This window comes from Vitis vinifera, chromosome 3 (genome assembly GCF_030704535.1).
Source record: "Vitis vinifera cultivar Pinot Noir 40024 chromosome 3, ASM3070453v1".
NCBI lineage: Eukaryota > Viridiplantae > Streptophyta > Magnoliopsida > Vitales > Vitaceae > Vitis > Vitis vinifera.
Genome location: NC_081807.1, coordinates 1,297,399 through 1,315,147, shown reverse-complemented (window position 1 = coordinate 1,315,147; position 17,749 = coordinate 1,297,399). Strand labels below are relative to the sequence as shown.

The 17,749-nt window shown below is 36.1% G+C and overlaps 1 protein-coding gene across 1 annotated transcript in view; it reads right to left on the bottom strand.

Annotated features, from left to right (window-relative positions):
- The window catches only part of LOC100264071 (uncharacterized), a 43,237-nt gene that overhangs the window by 22,484 nt on the left and 3,004 nt on the right, over positions 1 to 17,749 (bottom strand). The window contains exons 3-14 of the mRNA XM_002277253.5: positions 15,961 to 16,056; positions 14,599 to 14,668; positions 9,567 to 9,700; positions 6,355 to 6,495; positions 6,116 to 6,273; positions 4,964 to 5,132; positions 4,781 to 4,879; positions 4,466 to 4,543; positions 4,328 to 4,387; positions 4,061 to 4,218; positions 1,233 to 1,434; positions 14 to 133 (exon numbers count right to left, since the gene is read on the bottom strand). Of these exons, the coding sequence (XP_002277289.2) occupies positions 14 to 133; positions 1,233 to 1,434; positions 4,061 to 4,218; positions 4,328 to 4,387; positions 4,466 to 4,543; positions 4,781 to 4,879; positions 4,964 to 5,132; positions 6,116 to 6,273; positions 6,355 to 6,495; positions 9,567 to 9,700; positions 14,599 to 14,668; positions 15,961 to 16,056 (1,485 nt within the window). The remainder of the gene's footprint in view (positions 1 to 13; positions 134 to 1,232; positions 1,435 to 4,060; positions 4,219 to 4,327; positions 4,388 to 4,465; positions 4,544 to 4,780; positions 4,880 to 4,963; positions 5,133 to 6,115; positions 6,274 to 6,354; positions 6,496 to 9,566; positions 9,701 to 14,598; positions 14,669 to 15,960; positions 16,057 to 17,749) is intronic.

The window sequence follows — 17,749 nt, the reverse complement described above, 5'->3', positions numbered from 1 at the left end:
AATAACATATTACCGTGTTAAAGGATACCAGTCGACAGAGCAGATCCAGGGTAACAAGGACTTCTTCATTGCAATCTAAATACAACCTCTGGGCTAAACGCAGAAGCAACACCAACACCCCAGATTGTGTGTACTACAAAAAAACGATTCACATTATGAAATAAAGAGGATTGTTTAAAAAAATTCAAATGGAACACTCAATAATAAGCATATCACACTTTGTGTTGCTAGAGTAATGACTTTCATAATATATTAAAAGTGTATGAGCTGAGTTAGTGACTCAAATCATCACAACCAAGCATTGTCCTACTGAGGTCACCTTCACCAATAAAAATACACATGTTGAACCAATAATAGAAACACATTTTGAGATGTGGAATAACTGAATAAATAATCTGGAAGGGAAAGAACCTCCCCTATTCCAGTTAAAACTTCCAGGTATGATTTACCAAGGAAAAGTCCATAACTTTTAAACACAGAATTCAACATGGCAGGACAAAAATGAAGTGCTGAAAAAATAATTTAAAAAAAAAAAAAAAAAAATCACATGCAAGATGGTGTAAAATCCATCTTATTCATTAATACATGAACAAAGCTGCCAGAAGGAAAAGAGATGAAACCAATATCATTCTTTGTGAAATCACAGAACATTTCTGGTCAACACAAAAAACTAGCAAAAAACAGAATTGCTTATATCAATAGATGACATAAAACTTAGTTTAAAAGGATAGATTGCACCATGATGCACAATTGACACAATGAAATCAACGACTTCATGTAAATCAGAAAGTATCTTATACAAATTTCCCTTGACCCGATTCACAGGGAAACAATCAATAAACTTTAAGAGGGGCTCAGATTTCAACATCATACAACATAATACCATAAAAATATGAACAAAATCCTAGACCATTCAGCAGGATGGATCCTATAACTATTTGCATGAGCATCTCTACAGAATCATTGCATGCCTTCCACAAACAACCCCAACCACCCCCCAACCCACAACTACACAAGGAAGGTAGAAGAATAACAAAATATTGAAGACCAAAGAAGAAATGCAATGCACTAGAGTACTCACATCAAAGAGTACCTTTTAATTTCTATAAATGCACTCAAGAATATTTAAATGCATAGTATGAACAAATCTCCTTGCCAAGAAGAACAAAGGAATCAACATACAGAAATAAACAAATAATAAGTCATAAAGGTGAAAACTTCTGCCTATTTACCTCCCACCGTACTAGAGCAGTATTGCCATCAATCACTTTCAAAACATGACCACGTGTTTGACTAGGAATAATTAATCCTTCAACCCCAGGAACATGCAGTGGCACCCGTGTTTCAATAATCTGAGAAATGTTATCCACCAAGGAATCACTAGTAATCTCTAACAAGGATGATATGCCAACAGATTTATCAAGGAAATTATACCTGTGAACAAAATAAAGACAAAAAATGAGGACTACATATTAACAAATTATAAAATAACAGACCTTATTCCACATGTTGCTTGGGAAAATAGCCAAAGAAAGAGGTATGAAAAAAATTGGAAGTCTTATATGGAGAGGTTTGAGAATCCACACTAGAAAATCCATGCACCCAAGATCCAATGACCTCAATAGTTCATTCATTTTGCATAATATTTACTACTAGAAGTATGTAATATTACCATCAGCATTGAGCTGATTTATAGCCCCCTCAATAATCAATAGTGGGACGCATGGTTTATTGTGGATTACATAGCATAACAACTAATCCCAAATCCTCTGGTGACAAAAGGAAAATGATAACAGAAATGTGATTCTCATTTACTTTACTTTTTCCACTTTTTTACTATGAGATTTTACAATGTCTCACAGAATTTAACATACATTAAATAGTAGATAGTAGATAGTAGATGCAGCAAATCATCTAATCATAAATGCAAAAAAAACAAGGAATCTTATATATACACAGTCAATTCAACTCAGCATGCCTTTTATCCCAACCAAGGATGAAAATATCAGTTTTGACAGATATATTGGTAACTATTGGTGGATATTTTAACATAAAATATCGGTGAGTAAAAATTGATCAAAACTCGTGGAAATGTTGGAAAAACTCAATGATAAAACAAATAATAATAGACATTTTGAAATTATTTTTTTGAAAAAATTGATATATCTGATATAATTTGTCATATTCGAAAATAATATCTTATGCATTGATAAGAAATATGAATTTTGTAAATATAGATTTATTATTAAACTATATTTTAAATATTATTCAATAATAATATTATGATATTTGATAATTATATATCCAACTTGAAAATATATTTAACATTAAAATAACGATCTATTTAATTCAAATATATTCAATGGTGTAAAATAAAATGATGATATATGTATCATGTCATGATTTATAGTTTTTTATTCTTAACAACCAATTAAAAGAAATTTAAAAATAAAATAATTAAAATTAACATTTTATTATCTTGTTTTTCCATATATATATATATATATATCAAAGCTAAATCCTATAAAGAATAATATGATTTATATTTAAATTGTTACAAAAGGACTAAACTGCCCAGTTGGTTAACTACTTGGGAACTTGGCATGCAAACCGGGATTCAATTCCTCTCAATTCATTTTTGGGCATTTGACTGGATTTGAATGGTGTTGGCCCATGTTGACCGGTCAAAGCAGCGATAATTTCACCAAAAAATCCCAATAAATCAGGATAAAATCGATAAATTTGGAAACATCGCCAACAATTCTGGAAAAAAACTGAAATATCCACCAATCAATATATCCTTCTTGATATCATGTTGGGCTCCACCGCAGCACGATATTTCATGGAAATATCGCTGAATATCGACAACATTTTCATCCATGATCCCAACAAGGAAGGAGAAGATTGAAGGGGCGTTCTTCAGGGAGTGAAGCCTTTGAGAATAAGTCTCATTTGGTGAGATAGTTGATTCCTTGCATGGATGAGAAAAGAGAAGAGTTTGGCATTAGAGACTTATTTGTCTTTAACGAGGCTCTTCCTGGCAAATAGTGTTGGAGGTTTGCAGCAAAAAATGAGCCCTTGTGGAAGCAGGTCATTATGGGAAAGTTCGAGGAAGAACAGGTAGTCGGAGTTCACACGAAGTGAGGATGGGTATGGTTGTGTTGGGTTGTGGAAGGCCATAAAGGAAGGACAGGAGGTCTTTAAAAGCAGAACTAATTTTGCTGTGAAGGATAGTAGAAGAGTGAAGCTCTGGAAAGATATTTGGTATGGTGAATCTTGCTTAAGTGTCTCCTTCCCCTTTCTGTTGCCAATTGCCAACTCTAAGGATGATTGGACTGTGAATGTTTGAAAAGAACCAAGCAGAGAATATCCAGTATCAATTTAAGTGTATTGTCAAGTAGTATAAATAATATTGTTGTTTGTCTATCAAAAAGGAGGGAAAAAAAAAAAGATCCATGTAGATTACATTTCACCAAGTCATAGAAATAAGGGGGAGACCACAAGTCACACAACAATAGAAACTGACGCCCAAATCACTTATCTATAGGTAAAAAAAAATATAATTAAGACGCCAAAAGGGAACAAACCCCTAGTACATGGGAGGTCGACAAGTAACTACACAGAAATAAATAGCATTGATATCAAGTATAAACCGAATACAATCCAATGGGGAAAGAATTAGATGCCTAAGCTACATGGCATAACGCACATGCATAAACCCAAAGCAATGAGCTCCTGTAAAATATTTATTTTAAGGCTCAATTGCAGTCACAAGCTTTGAAAGACTAGTAAGGCAAAAGTCAAGACATCCCACCATAAACATATCAAAATTTCTGTTTAAATGTGTATGTGTGTGTGTGTGTATTGGAGTTTACAAAGTTAAATACCCCACCTCACCCTCCAGAAAACAAAAAAAAAAAGGGTTTCATGTCAGACAAGTTAGCATGGATGAAGCCAAGAGGCTCAAAAACCAAAGAAAAAAAAAATGTTTCATGGCAGACAAGTTAGCATGAATGAAGCCGAGAGGATGACCAATAAAATCATAACAAATTCTACTTACACGCATTCTGCTGGCCAAGTTCCTTCACAAAGAGCTGATAAAAAGCCAACAAGCTCCACAGTCCTGATCGGGAATTCACCTTCCAAGTTGCAAAGAAGACACCGAATAGGACCATCAACAAAACTCTCCCTATCCCAGAACTGATTGCAGAGAGATTCCTACATCATTCACAGAAAAGAATCTCCAATGGCTGAAAGATAAGCAGAAGATATAATGATGAAAGAAGCTTCTCTGAAATATCAACAGAAAAACATTGCACATCCAAACCTCTCCTCGATAAATTTTGCAAAGAATATCCAGTATCAATTTAAGTGTATTGTCCTCTAGCTGCACCGTAAACAGGTGGGATAAATTAGGAGATGTTTGATGAATTCTTTACAAGCTAAAGATGCATAATACAGCTACCTGAACATTTATCTCATAAGATGCAATAAATGCAGAGACAAAAGTTCTCAAGACACTCCTATAACCAGCAACAGGTCCCTGAAAAAAGACCAACAATAGAGAGAGAAATGAAATTTAAAACTGAAGATATGAAAATACCATTATATTATCACAATTGCAACAGCAAGCATCAGCATTATTCTTAGTCTAGGCAACAAATTGCATGCTTTAGCATGAGCAGAAGCATAAGCCAAACCGTAAACAAAATAAATAAATAAATAAAACTATTAACCAGTCACCACAAAAATTTAGAACTATCAACTGAGAATAACTTACATCTGAATCCTTCAATATGTCACTTTGAAGAAGTTCAAGAAAATAACTCAATGATGCAGCCTCAAAGGCTTGACGAACATAACCGACATGATCAATATCCTGGAAAACAAAATTAAAACAAAAAATGAAAAACATATTTATATTCTTTATACAATCCAGAATAGGAAACAAAAAGCCACATACCATTAGCACACTATTTTCCTGTTTTCCAGGAAGTGATGAAATAAGGCAGAGAAACACAGCCCATGTAAGAATTAGTGGGCCTGCTTCCTTTGTTTCAAAAGCATTGAAACCTGATATTATTGCATCTATTTCTTGGACATCAGTCAAGGAAAACAAAGTGCAACCCTCCCTGAGAAACAGTGCAACAGTGCAATCCACTTATCAATAGATTATCAATTACCACAAAGCAGTTTATTGCAATGAAACAATTGTTCCCTACAATTAGTAAAAATAAAATCCACAAAAATGAAAAAAAAATTAATTAATTAAACAAGGCCATCAAATTGCTAATATCATTTTTACAAGAATATGCAAAAGTGAAAATAATAAATAAATTAAACAAGGCCATCAAAGTGCAAGTATCTTTTTGCATATTCTTGTTTAACTTATTGCTAAGATTAAACCTCTCTCCAGTGAAAACAGTTCTTTAAATTTTTGAGGAATGTCTCAGTTTACTGAAGTAGTGGATTGGAATTCTAAAATCAAAGGTCAAGCACCACAAATAAAACCATACAAATAACAATTATGAAATGCTGAAAATATTTATGAGCAATGGTCAATGTAAAATGAAGTGCCAAAAGATCTTTTAGACATTTTAGCATATTAATAAAAATCAAGAAAAGGCAAACCACAAGGCATGAAGCATCTGCTTCACAAGTGGCTCATATTACAAGACATGAGTTTCAAGGCATTTCAACCTTGAGCCCTATGCCACAAAGGGTTTTCCCTGAGTTAAAAACCAAGGTAGCCCCACTCCCTTCAACAGTTTGATAAACTGTCAAACAAATGAGGTCTTCAAATATCATCTTACTGCTTAGTGGGTTTGAAGATTGCGTTGTAATGAATACCACCTTTTTTCCTTCTTCCTTTTTTTTTTTTTTCTTTATTTGGTTCTTTTGAGAAAATAAACAATCATTACTAGGATGAAAGAATGAACAAAAAGGAACAAGGAACATACTTTGAGACAAAAATAAAATAAGAACAAGGAATTCTTCATTTCAGAGATAAGAAAGATGCGTATAAAGTAATTTAGACATTTTCATGTAGCCAATCCATTTCACTATAAAGACAAACACAGACAACAAGAAAAGGAACTAACAACTTGCTTAAAACCTGAAAGGCATTTCATCATGAATCAATTGAAGAAGATTTTCCAGGTCCAGGGTTTCTATAAGGATGAGTAGCAGCTGAACTTTAGCGTGATAAAAAGAATGTGTTGCTTCAGGTGAAATTGCCAGCTTTCCGAAGTTAAAAGACCCAGAAATGATTCCCTGGAACACAGTGTCCTTCAGGAATGAATTGGATAAGAAAAGAAAATAGAAACCAACATCTACATAAGGATGACAAAATACCTTGTAAAGCAAGCACAATTTTTTCCACTGTGCACCATTACAAACACAAAATGACTCATAATAGGCAAGGAAAAGAATGTCCAAGATCAAATTGTCTTCAATAAGTGTCTCTTCAGCCCATAAAGTGAATAGGTCAATATCCTGAAGAGAATTGTCCATGATAGAAATTAAAAGTTATGAATAAAATGGAAGAACAAGTATCAGTGAAGTAACAATGATAACCAAATGGAAATTAAATTAGTCATAACTCCTTGTTTTCAAATAAGATGCACCTATATTCTTGAACCATATAATGTACACAATACGAGACAAAATAATTTATAACAAGAAAATGATGAAAGTCCAGTATTCCATGAAACCTTAACAGTTCTGTACCCAACAAACAGACACAAGACTTTTTTTATAACAGATGCATGTTCAGTCTATTGGAATAATTGAATCTTGCTGATGCACCAATATGTATATGCTTAAATATATCTACAATAATCTCAATGCGCTATCATTTCTGGGATGGAAAACCTTCAGGTGGGCCCTTTCTGGTGACAACATAAAATGGCATATACTTTGTTGGGATTTAGGCATCTAATATCCATTATCATATATTTCTAATTTTCCTACAATCACTTGTGCAGCAACATTAATTATATTATGGTTACAATGTCCTTTCCATTTCTCCTTTCTCATGATACCAAGTTCAACAGTAATGATTCAAAAAAGACCAGAACTGATGCTCAAACAGTTTTTTAATAATCCCCAGTTACTCAAGCCAATAAGTGTAGTTCCATTATAGTTGTTACTACTTGCTTTTCCTCAATTAGGTAGCTCTCCTCTACAAAATTTAACTATGTTAACACATGCTCAATAGTTCACTTCTTTGGCCAGGAGAAAACCTTTTTCTCGAAGGAGTTGAAGCCTCAGCATAACCTATTCTCAACTTTAACTACAGTGCCCAATAGCTCAAATAAATCAAATGCCATAAGTCTAGTTAGATTAAATGACAGGACACAATGGTAGACATCCTTAACTCCTTATCACATCCCTAAGGCGGCAAAATGTAACCATATTCCATTGTTTTTTTTTTTTCTTTTTTCTTTTTTGATAGATCCATATTCCATAGTTATCCTTCATAGTACTGTTAATATATTTTATTTTAACTATCCTTGATTGCAAACTTATGGTTGGACAGGACACACCGCACAGCAAAACTGTACGATGCTGAGAGTATTGTGGTTCAGCAAATGCTCAAAATATCAATATCAATGGAAATATCAATGATTGGATTTTACAGAAATATGAATGGCAATTTTGATATCAATGGAAATATCTGTAAAAGGTGAAAAAAAAAATGATGGAACTTTATCAAAAAAGAAACATAGAAATTTTGAATGAAACTTTAAAAATGATAAAAACAAGCAATACTTCATATGCTAAACTAGTTTTTTCAATAAAGTAATACATATGTGATAAAATTAGAGTGCATTGACAACAAATATGATTTTCAAACTAAATTGTGATTTATTTATTTTTTATAGGTGAAGAAAAGTCATATAAAAAATAAAGAGGAACACAAAAAACAGTGCCTTCAAAGTATATAGGAAGTATATAAAAGAAGCTTAAAGACTCAAACCAAAGGGGGAAGGAAAGAAGCAAAAAACATCACATGTCCTTACTTAGAGTTTAACCAATCAATGAAACTTACAAGAGAAATAGGACTCATATCTACAAACACCCTAGACCAAGACCACAGGTTACAAACAAAAGAATCTTTCAATCTTTGGATCGATAACTCCTCATTGTCAAATGCTATCAAATTCTTTTCCTTCCACACTGTCCAAAATATACATAAAGGGGTCGTTTGTCAAGCCTTTTTACGAACTTTACCCACAAACGACCCATGCCACCCAAGAAGAGTTTCCTTCACTGAATAAGAAAGAATCCAAGATAGACCAAAGAGGGAGAAAAGAATATTCCAAAACACTCGAGTCTTTGCACAGTGAAGAAGAAGGTGATTAACCGTCTCTGCTTCAAAGAGGCAAAGGAAACACCTATTTGCCAAAAAGTACCCCTTCCTTTGAAGTTGGTCTAGAGTTAAAACTTTCCCCCAAAAAGACTCCCAAGCAAAGAAAGCCACCTAAGGAGGCGCGCTCAATCTCTACATACTACCACTAGGGAACCAAGGAGGATCTCCGAGCTCCAAGATAGAATAGAGAGATTTAACTAAAAAGATCGCACACCTCGAAGCTGTTCAAACCACTCTATCTTCCGCATCCCTATGAACCCTAATTGCTTGAATCTTTTGCAGAAAACGCTCCACCAAATCCAACTCTCAATCATTAAAGGCTTTTGAGAAAAGAGGAGTCCATCCATCCCCTTCACCTTCAGGGTTCCAAACACCTGTCGCCCAAGCTTCCTTAGACAAAGAAGGGGTAAATAAGGAAGGAAATGATTCACAAAGTAGCTTATCTCCACACCACTTGTCTATCTAGAATCTCACTCTCTGCCCATTGCCCACATGGAAGGCCATCCTGCCACTCAAATAATTTCACTCCTTCCTAATAGTTTTCCACAACCCCACACCAAACCTCTCACTCACCTCGCGGGAACTCCACCCCCCATCATCTTCACCATACTTTTGATTGATGACATGTTTCCAAAATGCCTCCCTTTCATTGGCATACCGCCAACTCCACTTGCATTGCATAAAATGGTTGTAGTCATCAGAGAGAGATTTCTCACACCCAAACCACCTTTCCTTTTCTCCAAACAAGTCGTTTTCCACCTTACAAGATGCAGTTTTTGCACAAGAGCCCCACCACCCCAAAGAAAATCCCTCTGTATCTTTTCCAATCTCAACCTCACTTTTCTTGGCATGCAAAAGAGAGACATGAAATAGATAGGCATGCTAGACAAGTCATTCAAAGGACTCAACAGGTAACTTTGTTCCCCCCCTCCCATGCAATCACCAACAATATATACCAAACCTAGCAAAAAGTTCATCAAAGCAGACAGGAGCTATACAGAGGATGTCACGAGGCACTCAACAGGTAACTTAGTAAATCCAGCTGAACATCCTTTTTTTTTTTTTTATCAGAAACAATAAGGATGAGCTACCTTTCCACTGAAAGCACAGAACAGCATTGCGCAACAAAAGTTGAAAAGTATAGAATATGATTTCAAATCACCAAAATGAGTATCTTTCCTATCATACATACCATGTGCTCTGGATGGCTGGATGATAGAAGGTCATGGAGGACAGATAATAATTTGCTCTCTAATCCATCAGAAATCAGGCTTTGCGCCTCCTGCCTAATGGCATTACCCTCTTCAGAGCCACTTCCAACATATACTGCAACAGACCAAAGATGTATAATCATTAGGGGAACTGAACAATAAATGAATCAATGACCACCTCAAAAAGACCTCAAGCATCCATGTTACAATTATCTAAGCATGCAAGAAAATTTAATCTAGGATCCAGGAAATGCAACGAAACAGGTGAAGCAGATTTAGATTACGTCAGAGCTCACTCCAGTGGTAGCAACCTTAGCCTAGATTGAGGTCAGGTTGAGCTCAGAAGGAAACATGGAAGCCCAAATTGTAGGTACCCAGAACTATTTACTTAGTAAACTGATACTGTCCTTCAAGCATTGGTCAGCTCCCATCTGTTCAAGAAAATAAGGTCGACTAAGGTCCAACAAACTTTAACTTCTAACTTAAAACAACCATGGTAGCTCTAAAGGGAACTTCTGGATTAAAGCAATCCACAAGGCAAGAAACTTTACATGAACCAAGGATATATTTAATAAGAAGGGGTATATGGAATGGTTTCAGAACATAAGCCAATATAGTGGGAAGAGCTCACGAATCCCTTTCAGATGGAGAATATGCTGTTTAGCTTGGGACTAGGGTTTGTGATCCTTCTCTTAACGGTAGAACAAAAATAACAAAGGAGCTCCCCTAAACAAGCTGCGGAGTGGTAGACCATTGCTTGCTTTAAAGACGGGATGGTAATTTCCTAGGTCAAGATGGGTTCAGTGACCGAGGGTATCAATCTAAAGTAAAGAGCGCTTTCTTATCACAGTAGATTCGACTAGCTTTTACTTTCTTTCACGTCCTTCAACGCTTGTTGAAATGCTTTATTCTTTTCTTGCTCTACAGCCTTTCTTTCCTTGGTTCGCTATATCAGTCCACTAGGGTCTTCGAAGACCAATGCCTATAATATATAGTACGCCCCTTCCCTGCTCTTTCCAAGAATCTTTCTAGGAGCTAGTGGCATATCGGATAATATGAATATGTCTCGCCTCGAAGATAAAGGAAGAAAAATCCAATCCCTAAAGCAATTCATGTAAGAAGAGCTATCGGCATTACCACCGGGCTATTGGAGCTGTTAGCGCAATTGAATCAGAATATGCTCTGACTGTTGGAGAATACCCTGAAATAAGACTTTCTCGCATCCGGAGTTCAAATAGGCTAGGCCTCCTCGCACATAGAATGGAAGAATCCACTGTTAGGCCAAATGCCCTCTTTGTTGAAGGAATTGAATCAGTTGTCGGAAGCATTATCTTTTTCTTAAGTAAGCCTATAGTCCCCTATTTCTCCCTTGTACTATAAGACATCAGCCTATATTAAATGTTTGACCGGCAAAGCATTGAACGAAGAAAGACATGCCCTACTAGATCGAAGTTGAGCATGGTCAGTTTCATCTTGCCACCCATACAAGTCACAAGCCATCTCCGGACATTAGTCTTATATGGGAATGGATTTGACTAAGTAGTCGCAATTCCTCAATTAGTTAGACATGCTACCTTATCCATCTCTCGAGATAAACCACCTTTGTATACCACCCAAAGGGAATAAGAATATATTACAATGAATGTAAATGCATTCACCGCTGACGTCCACTTGTTATTTACTGTTGCTTTCCCACGTCCGGGCCTCCTTTGTTAAGAACCTAAATAGTCAATTTTATCCCTTTCCTAATATTGAAACTCCTCTTATTCTACTCATAAGAACCAGAACAGGCACTCGTAACCGTCCCTAACCTCTGTCTCTAACCTATTCCCTTTCCTATGTCCTTTTACCCTTTGAACAGCAACCGGAAACAGGCATACAAGCAGGTCAGCTGGTCACGTCACTTCTTTGGTCTGCTCTGGTCAGGAACACAATCAAAGGAAGAGGCAAAAAGCTCGAGTACGGTCACTGGTCTATTGTATGTAGTGAACAGGGCCCAGCGCAAGCAAGCTATTTTATAACCTCTCTCTTGTCCGGCAAGCAATCGCCATCTCCTACTGAAAGAACTGGATTGTACTAGTATCGATAAGTAGATTCGGGATGGGAATAGAGAATGCATTTTTTCCCTTAGAGCACATCGTTACCTACATCGAACTCCAAGTGTTAAGCAAATAGCCTTTCCAGCTGGTAACAGCTTATAGCACTTACAGCCGTTAAAGCAGTTATAGCTGAGAAGGCTATATTCATTCTGTTAAGGACCCGGACTGATCTTCGAGCGCTTCTTGATAATATTGACTATGAAGCCCATAGATATTCACATTTTCCCAGATTCCCTTTAGTGTGGGTATATCATTGGTCTTGTTGTTGTTATGGACCTGATTCATCACGTACGGAATTGTATAGCCTTCAGGCAAGTGTTGAAGTCCCTTCTCTTTGAGTAGAAATTCGAATCTATCAGAGAGTTGTCCCCTGAGAGTCTCGGTGCTTTAATCTGCATCTCCCTTAGTCTTTTCACTTCTACCTAGGATAGTAACAGGTTTAGGATCAAGCCCAACCTCAGCTATGGTCTCCCTGCACACTAGAGACTGTTCTCGATGAGCCGCAACCTCAGCATCAAAGAGGTTCTCACTCCCTTCCAACAAAGTTCAGCTTGATCAGAAATAGACCAAGAATGACCCAAGGGTCCGCCCATAACTTTAAGATATCTTGCTGGCCGACAACCTTTCATCCACAGCATTCACCACCAAAGGTTCAGCAAGAACAGTCCCAGAGTTTACATGGGTCTGCCTAGAGCTGGGATAAGAAAGAGACCCAACAAGATCACCTTGGGACTGCCCAGACCGAGAAGAGATCAAATGCTGTCCAACAATCTAACAGCAGCACTTTCCTCCTCAACTTTATTTTCAGGACTAGAAACTGGAATCTCAGTTGCAGTAATTGGATCAAGCAACCCAGAACCGCAATTTCTACCCCCCCCCCCCCCCCCCCATTATCCTCCTCTTCTAAGCTTTCCAGGACAGCAAACTTATTGGCACCTGATTTCTGCACTTTATCACGGTTCCCCGGAAGAATATCAAGGTTGTGAACAACATTAATCTCAGCAAAACTGTTAGGGGAGTCCCCATTACCATTTGGCCTTGTCCGTCCCAACAAGCAAGAAAGAGAAAGAACACCCATAACACTGTGTAATAACTCTGGAAGCAAGCTGTCCGATAGACCTTGACGTGACGCTGTCCTTTATGTAGGGACGGCTTGGACTAACCAGGGTTGTAGACCCTGTGTAGGGCTATATTATAAATAAATAAGAACTAATGAAACTCTTCCGACTTAATATGATAAAGCCTATAAAACAACGAGCTACTATCATTTCTTCATTATAGATTGAGATCTTCTTCGAACTTGATGCACAAATAGATGGAATAGCAGCAAATAGCATCTTTCTAGCCTGCATATTCGTGGAACTCAATCTCATTTAGAAAGCTTATCTCTATCTTTCAGAAACTGAACGGGAAGTGGTTTAGGAAAGGACTTTAGAATCGGATGTGCTCGCCCAGCGAGAAAGGCCCTGCCAACCAAGTCCAAATCAAAAAGAAAGAAGAGAACGAAAGGGGAAGAGAACTTCGTATTTTGGTAATTCTCTATCGAACTTCTTAATAGCATTATCTATTATAAATGCATTTTATAGCATTTGACTCCGTACCACTGAAGGATTTAGTCGCACACTTGAAAGATAGCCCAGAAAGTCGAGGGAATGCTTGGATAATTGGTTTATATGGATCCTTACTGGTTGAGACCACACGTAAAAATGACATTGCCAGAAATTGACAAGGTAATATTTCCATTTATTCATCAGAAGAGGCGCCCCTTTTGAAGCCAGAATGGATTTTCCTTGATACCTAACATAATGCATGAAAGGATTCTTGAACAACCATAAGATTGTCTGAAAATCATTAGCAAAGACTTCGACAAAATGCTCTATTTTTCCATAGAAAAATATTCGCCCAAGAAGGGCTCCATAAGATGTTGATCGTAAATGATAAGATTGATTGCGGATAAAAATGAAGATAGAGTCGTATTCACATACATGAAAATTATATAGGAATAAGAAAAATCTTTGATTCCTTTTTGAAAAAATGGAAATGGATTTCTTTGGAGTAATCATACTATTCCAATTATGATACTCGTGTAGAAAGAATCGTAATAAATGCAAAGAAGAGGTTTGGGGAACATGTGAAGTTGTTTCAAACATCATGAAAAAAAGGAAAGCATTGGTTCCTCAAAAACAATACCGACCCTGTATTTCCACCTCAGTTTATTTTTATATAAATCCCAATCTCCAAAAATTGGAGAGTGTCAAGGTAATCATGCAAGAGAAGACTGGAAAATACCCTGAAACAGTCCATGGATTCATGATATTAAATTCCAAAAGTTTCTTATGAACATCCAAGGCAATTCCAAATTTCTTCAGAAGAAAATCCACATGTAAATTTGAAATAGTATTGTTTCCATTCAATGGTGCATTCCAATTGACCTAAATTAGAAATTCTCAAAATAGATGCAGGTCATCCTCATTAGTTTTTTTGGTAGACAGGTCACAGCATCGTATGATGAGCATTGATATTATTTGCATAAGGTGATCATAGAGAATAAAGTTTTCAGTTCATTCATGGATTCTTATCATTATAAATTTTTTTGATAACATTTGTATCTTCATAAATTTCACATCACTGTCTAAGATAAAGTATCCTTCAAATTATTTATAAGGCATTAACTATAACATAAATAAACAAGTATATATACATACACACACAGATGTGTGTGTGTGTGTAAGCTGTTGCACTAATGTTATCAAAAACAAAAGCAGAAATAAATAGCATAATGCATATAGCATAGGACTAGAGAAAAATTTCAACACCTACTTAATAAAAGAAATTTCCACGAAATTTTTCAGAATTGCAGCCCACAAAAGGAAAATAGAATAAACAGGATTACAATATGTCATGATTGACTTACGAGCATGCATGAAAATCTGTCTGGTACACTTCAGCAAGCACTGTCGTTCAATGTAGTATTGAAACAATATCTTCATCACAGGAAAAGAAAAAGAAAGTAGAAGATGAGGCCAGATGATGGACTAGCAACAAAGAAGTGCACTGATAAATAACAATAATAGAATTTTGAACACCTATATTAATAGAGTGGCTACGTGATAAATAAAATAAAAAAAGATAAGAAAGCTAGAAACAAACAGTAATAGCTAACCTAGTGCCTAGAAGAAATGAAAGAAGTAAAAGAAAGGAAATAAATAAAAGAAAAATATTACTGATAAATATTATTTTCTTTTCTAGGAAATGGCATTCCTCATTTGTTTTGCTCTCATTTATGTTCCAATACAAATCATTTGCAGCCAATCCCTTTTAAAGATAGAATCAGAGGTGACCAAGAGGGAAGTCCCCAATAAAAGAAATTTGGGGAACATCAACTTCCACAGAAGTGCCTTTATTTGAGTAGAAATATGGGAAAGGATTTTCACAGTTAACCAATTTATGGGGATAGAGGATCCTAAAAAATTGGTGTTTTACCAAGACAGTCAATCACTATACTATCCCGTGTATTATTTTGCCAATGATCTTCACTCTATTGGGGGTCATGTGGACAATTCCAGAAATGTTTAGGGTTTTGCTAGCCAGCCATCATATGTCAAGTTCTCTTGAGGTGATAGAAAAAAGGCATAGAGGCAGCTCTACCTTGTGTCGCTTGGTTATATTGACTGAACTCAATGGAAGGATCTTTGAGGGGTTGAAGTATTTGATTGAAAGCTTAAAACAGATTGTTCTATAATCATTATACGTATGGGAAATAGACACAACAGTGGGTATGAGAGTTCCATTTTCAGATTCTATTGATAGAGCAGATGTAAACAAGATGACAGAGTGATTCTGTTCCTTATATTTTGCTTTTCTATCCAACCTCAGTTGGGTTTAGCTTGTATCCCCATGTTACTTGGGTCACCTCCCCTTTTGCTGTATTTTAACATATCATTGCATTTTAATGAAAAAAAAAAAAGTGTAGTATACGAAGGCTAAAAATATATGCATGGAACCAGGAGGGTAAAACAACATCAAAGATAAAGAACTATTATTATCATTGGGATTAATTCAATAATGGACTTTGATGGAAGAAAATCATATCGTGATGATAGCTATAACAAAAACAACATATACTGTTAAAATACCAACTCCCTATAAATGACTACATGAATCTAACATATCATGACAAGAACGTTCTTTAGACTACTAAGAGATCAACAATTTAAAAAATGATAGGTAGAGTGTGATTGTGGAATGAACAGTAAAAAGGATTAATATTACTAACCACATGAAGAAATTCTTGAACCATTAAATTAACAGCTACATTGTTGTGCTCAACAAACCTTTCGACAAGAAGGTATGACTGCACCTCATCTAAACACTGAAACAAGCAAGAAGTTACTTAACCAAAAGTCTTGTTACATTATATCCTTAAACAGGAATCAATACAAAAAATGAATATCAAGAAGAATAATAGCAGCATTTTCTTTATTATTCATATAGCGATTTCCTAAACTACATTTTTAAATGACAACAATATTTGGTTATACATGCCACACAATGTCAAAAAACATCACAGATGTTAATGCATTTTTACTGAAAAATCACTTTTCATTGTCAAGTTGAAAATGCATTATTGGATACTGAATCTCCAATCCATACAAAATTCCACAGTTTATACACACAAGCTTTTTGTTGCTTTGTATTGTCAACTTTGTAGCCCAGTGGTAACTTGTAGTCCTCACTAGCCGAATGAGTCCAACAAGAAGCCAAAAACAGTACTTATCAAAATTACAAAGAATGACAGCACTTATCAAAATTATGAAGAATGACTTATGGAGTTAATTTTCCACTAATAGAGTGAAAACCCAGAAGAATACTCACGGAGCTAATTTTCCACTAATCAAGTGAAAAGCCAAAAGAATACTCACCTAAGTCAAGCGAATTCTTTTGGTAAAGACACCAATACCACCATGGCTACACTAACATACCACCATTACCATCATTTTTTTTTTTTTTTTGATAGGTAAAATCAGAATAAAACATATAAATATGGAAAAAGGAAGCCCATAAGACATCCCAAGGCATATAGGAAGTATACAGTAGGCACCATAAGGCAAAGAAGAACAAGAAAAAAGGGGATACAAAAAACCTCACTCGCCCTCACCTAGAACCCAACCAATCAAAAAAGTCAATTAAAGGTAAAGGTCCAACATCTATATACAACTTTGTCCAAGGCCAAAAACTACACACAAAGAATTCTTCAACCTATGAACTGAAAACTCTTCATTGTCAAAAGTTATCATGTTTTTTTCCTTTCACACCGTCCAAAAAAGACATAAAGGAGTCAGCTTTTTTGCGCTTCTTGCCAACAAAGGACCCATACCAAGCAAGGAGAGCCTCCCTTGCCGAACAAGGGAGAACCCAAGTCACACCAAAAAGAGCAAATAATAACTCCCACAAAACCCTAATCTTCGTATAGTGGATTAAGATGTGATTAGTAGACTCTCCTTTGGTGAGACAAAAAAAACATCTATTAGCTAGGGTCCAGCCCCTATTCTTTAGCTGATACAATTTTAAAACTTTCCCTCACGAGGCTTCCCAAGCAAAAAAAAAACCCACTTTGGGAGGAACATAAGGACTCCAAATGATGTTCCTCGGAAACCAGACTGCATTTCCCGGCTCTACTGCACTGAAAAGGGCCTTAACTGAAAAAATCCCATTTTTTGTCTTTTTCCATAACACCCTATCCTCCAATTCTGTGCTAACCCTCTTCCCTTGAATTGTCATGAGCAGCCATTCCACCAAGACCACCTCTCAATCGTTGAAAACCCTAGAAAAACAAGGACTCCAACTCCCCCCCACCCAAAGGGTCCCAAACCTCTGCCACTCACTCCTCTTTTGAAACCGCCAAAGCATACAAAGAGGGAAAAGAGTTGCAAAAAGCCTCATCACCACACCAAGAATCCTTCCAAAATCTAACTCTTCTACCATTACCCACGGAAAACACAATATTGTTGTTCAACAATGAGCCTTCCTTCCTAATCTCTTTCCACAACCCCACTCCAAATCCC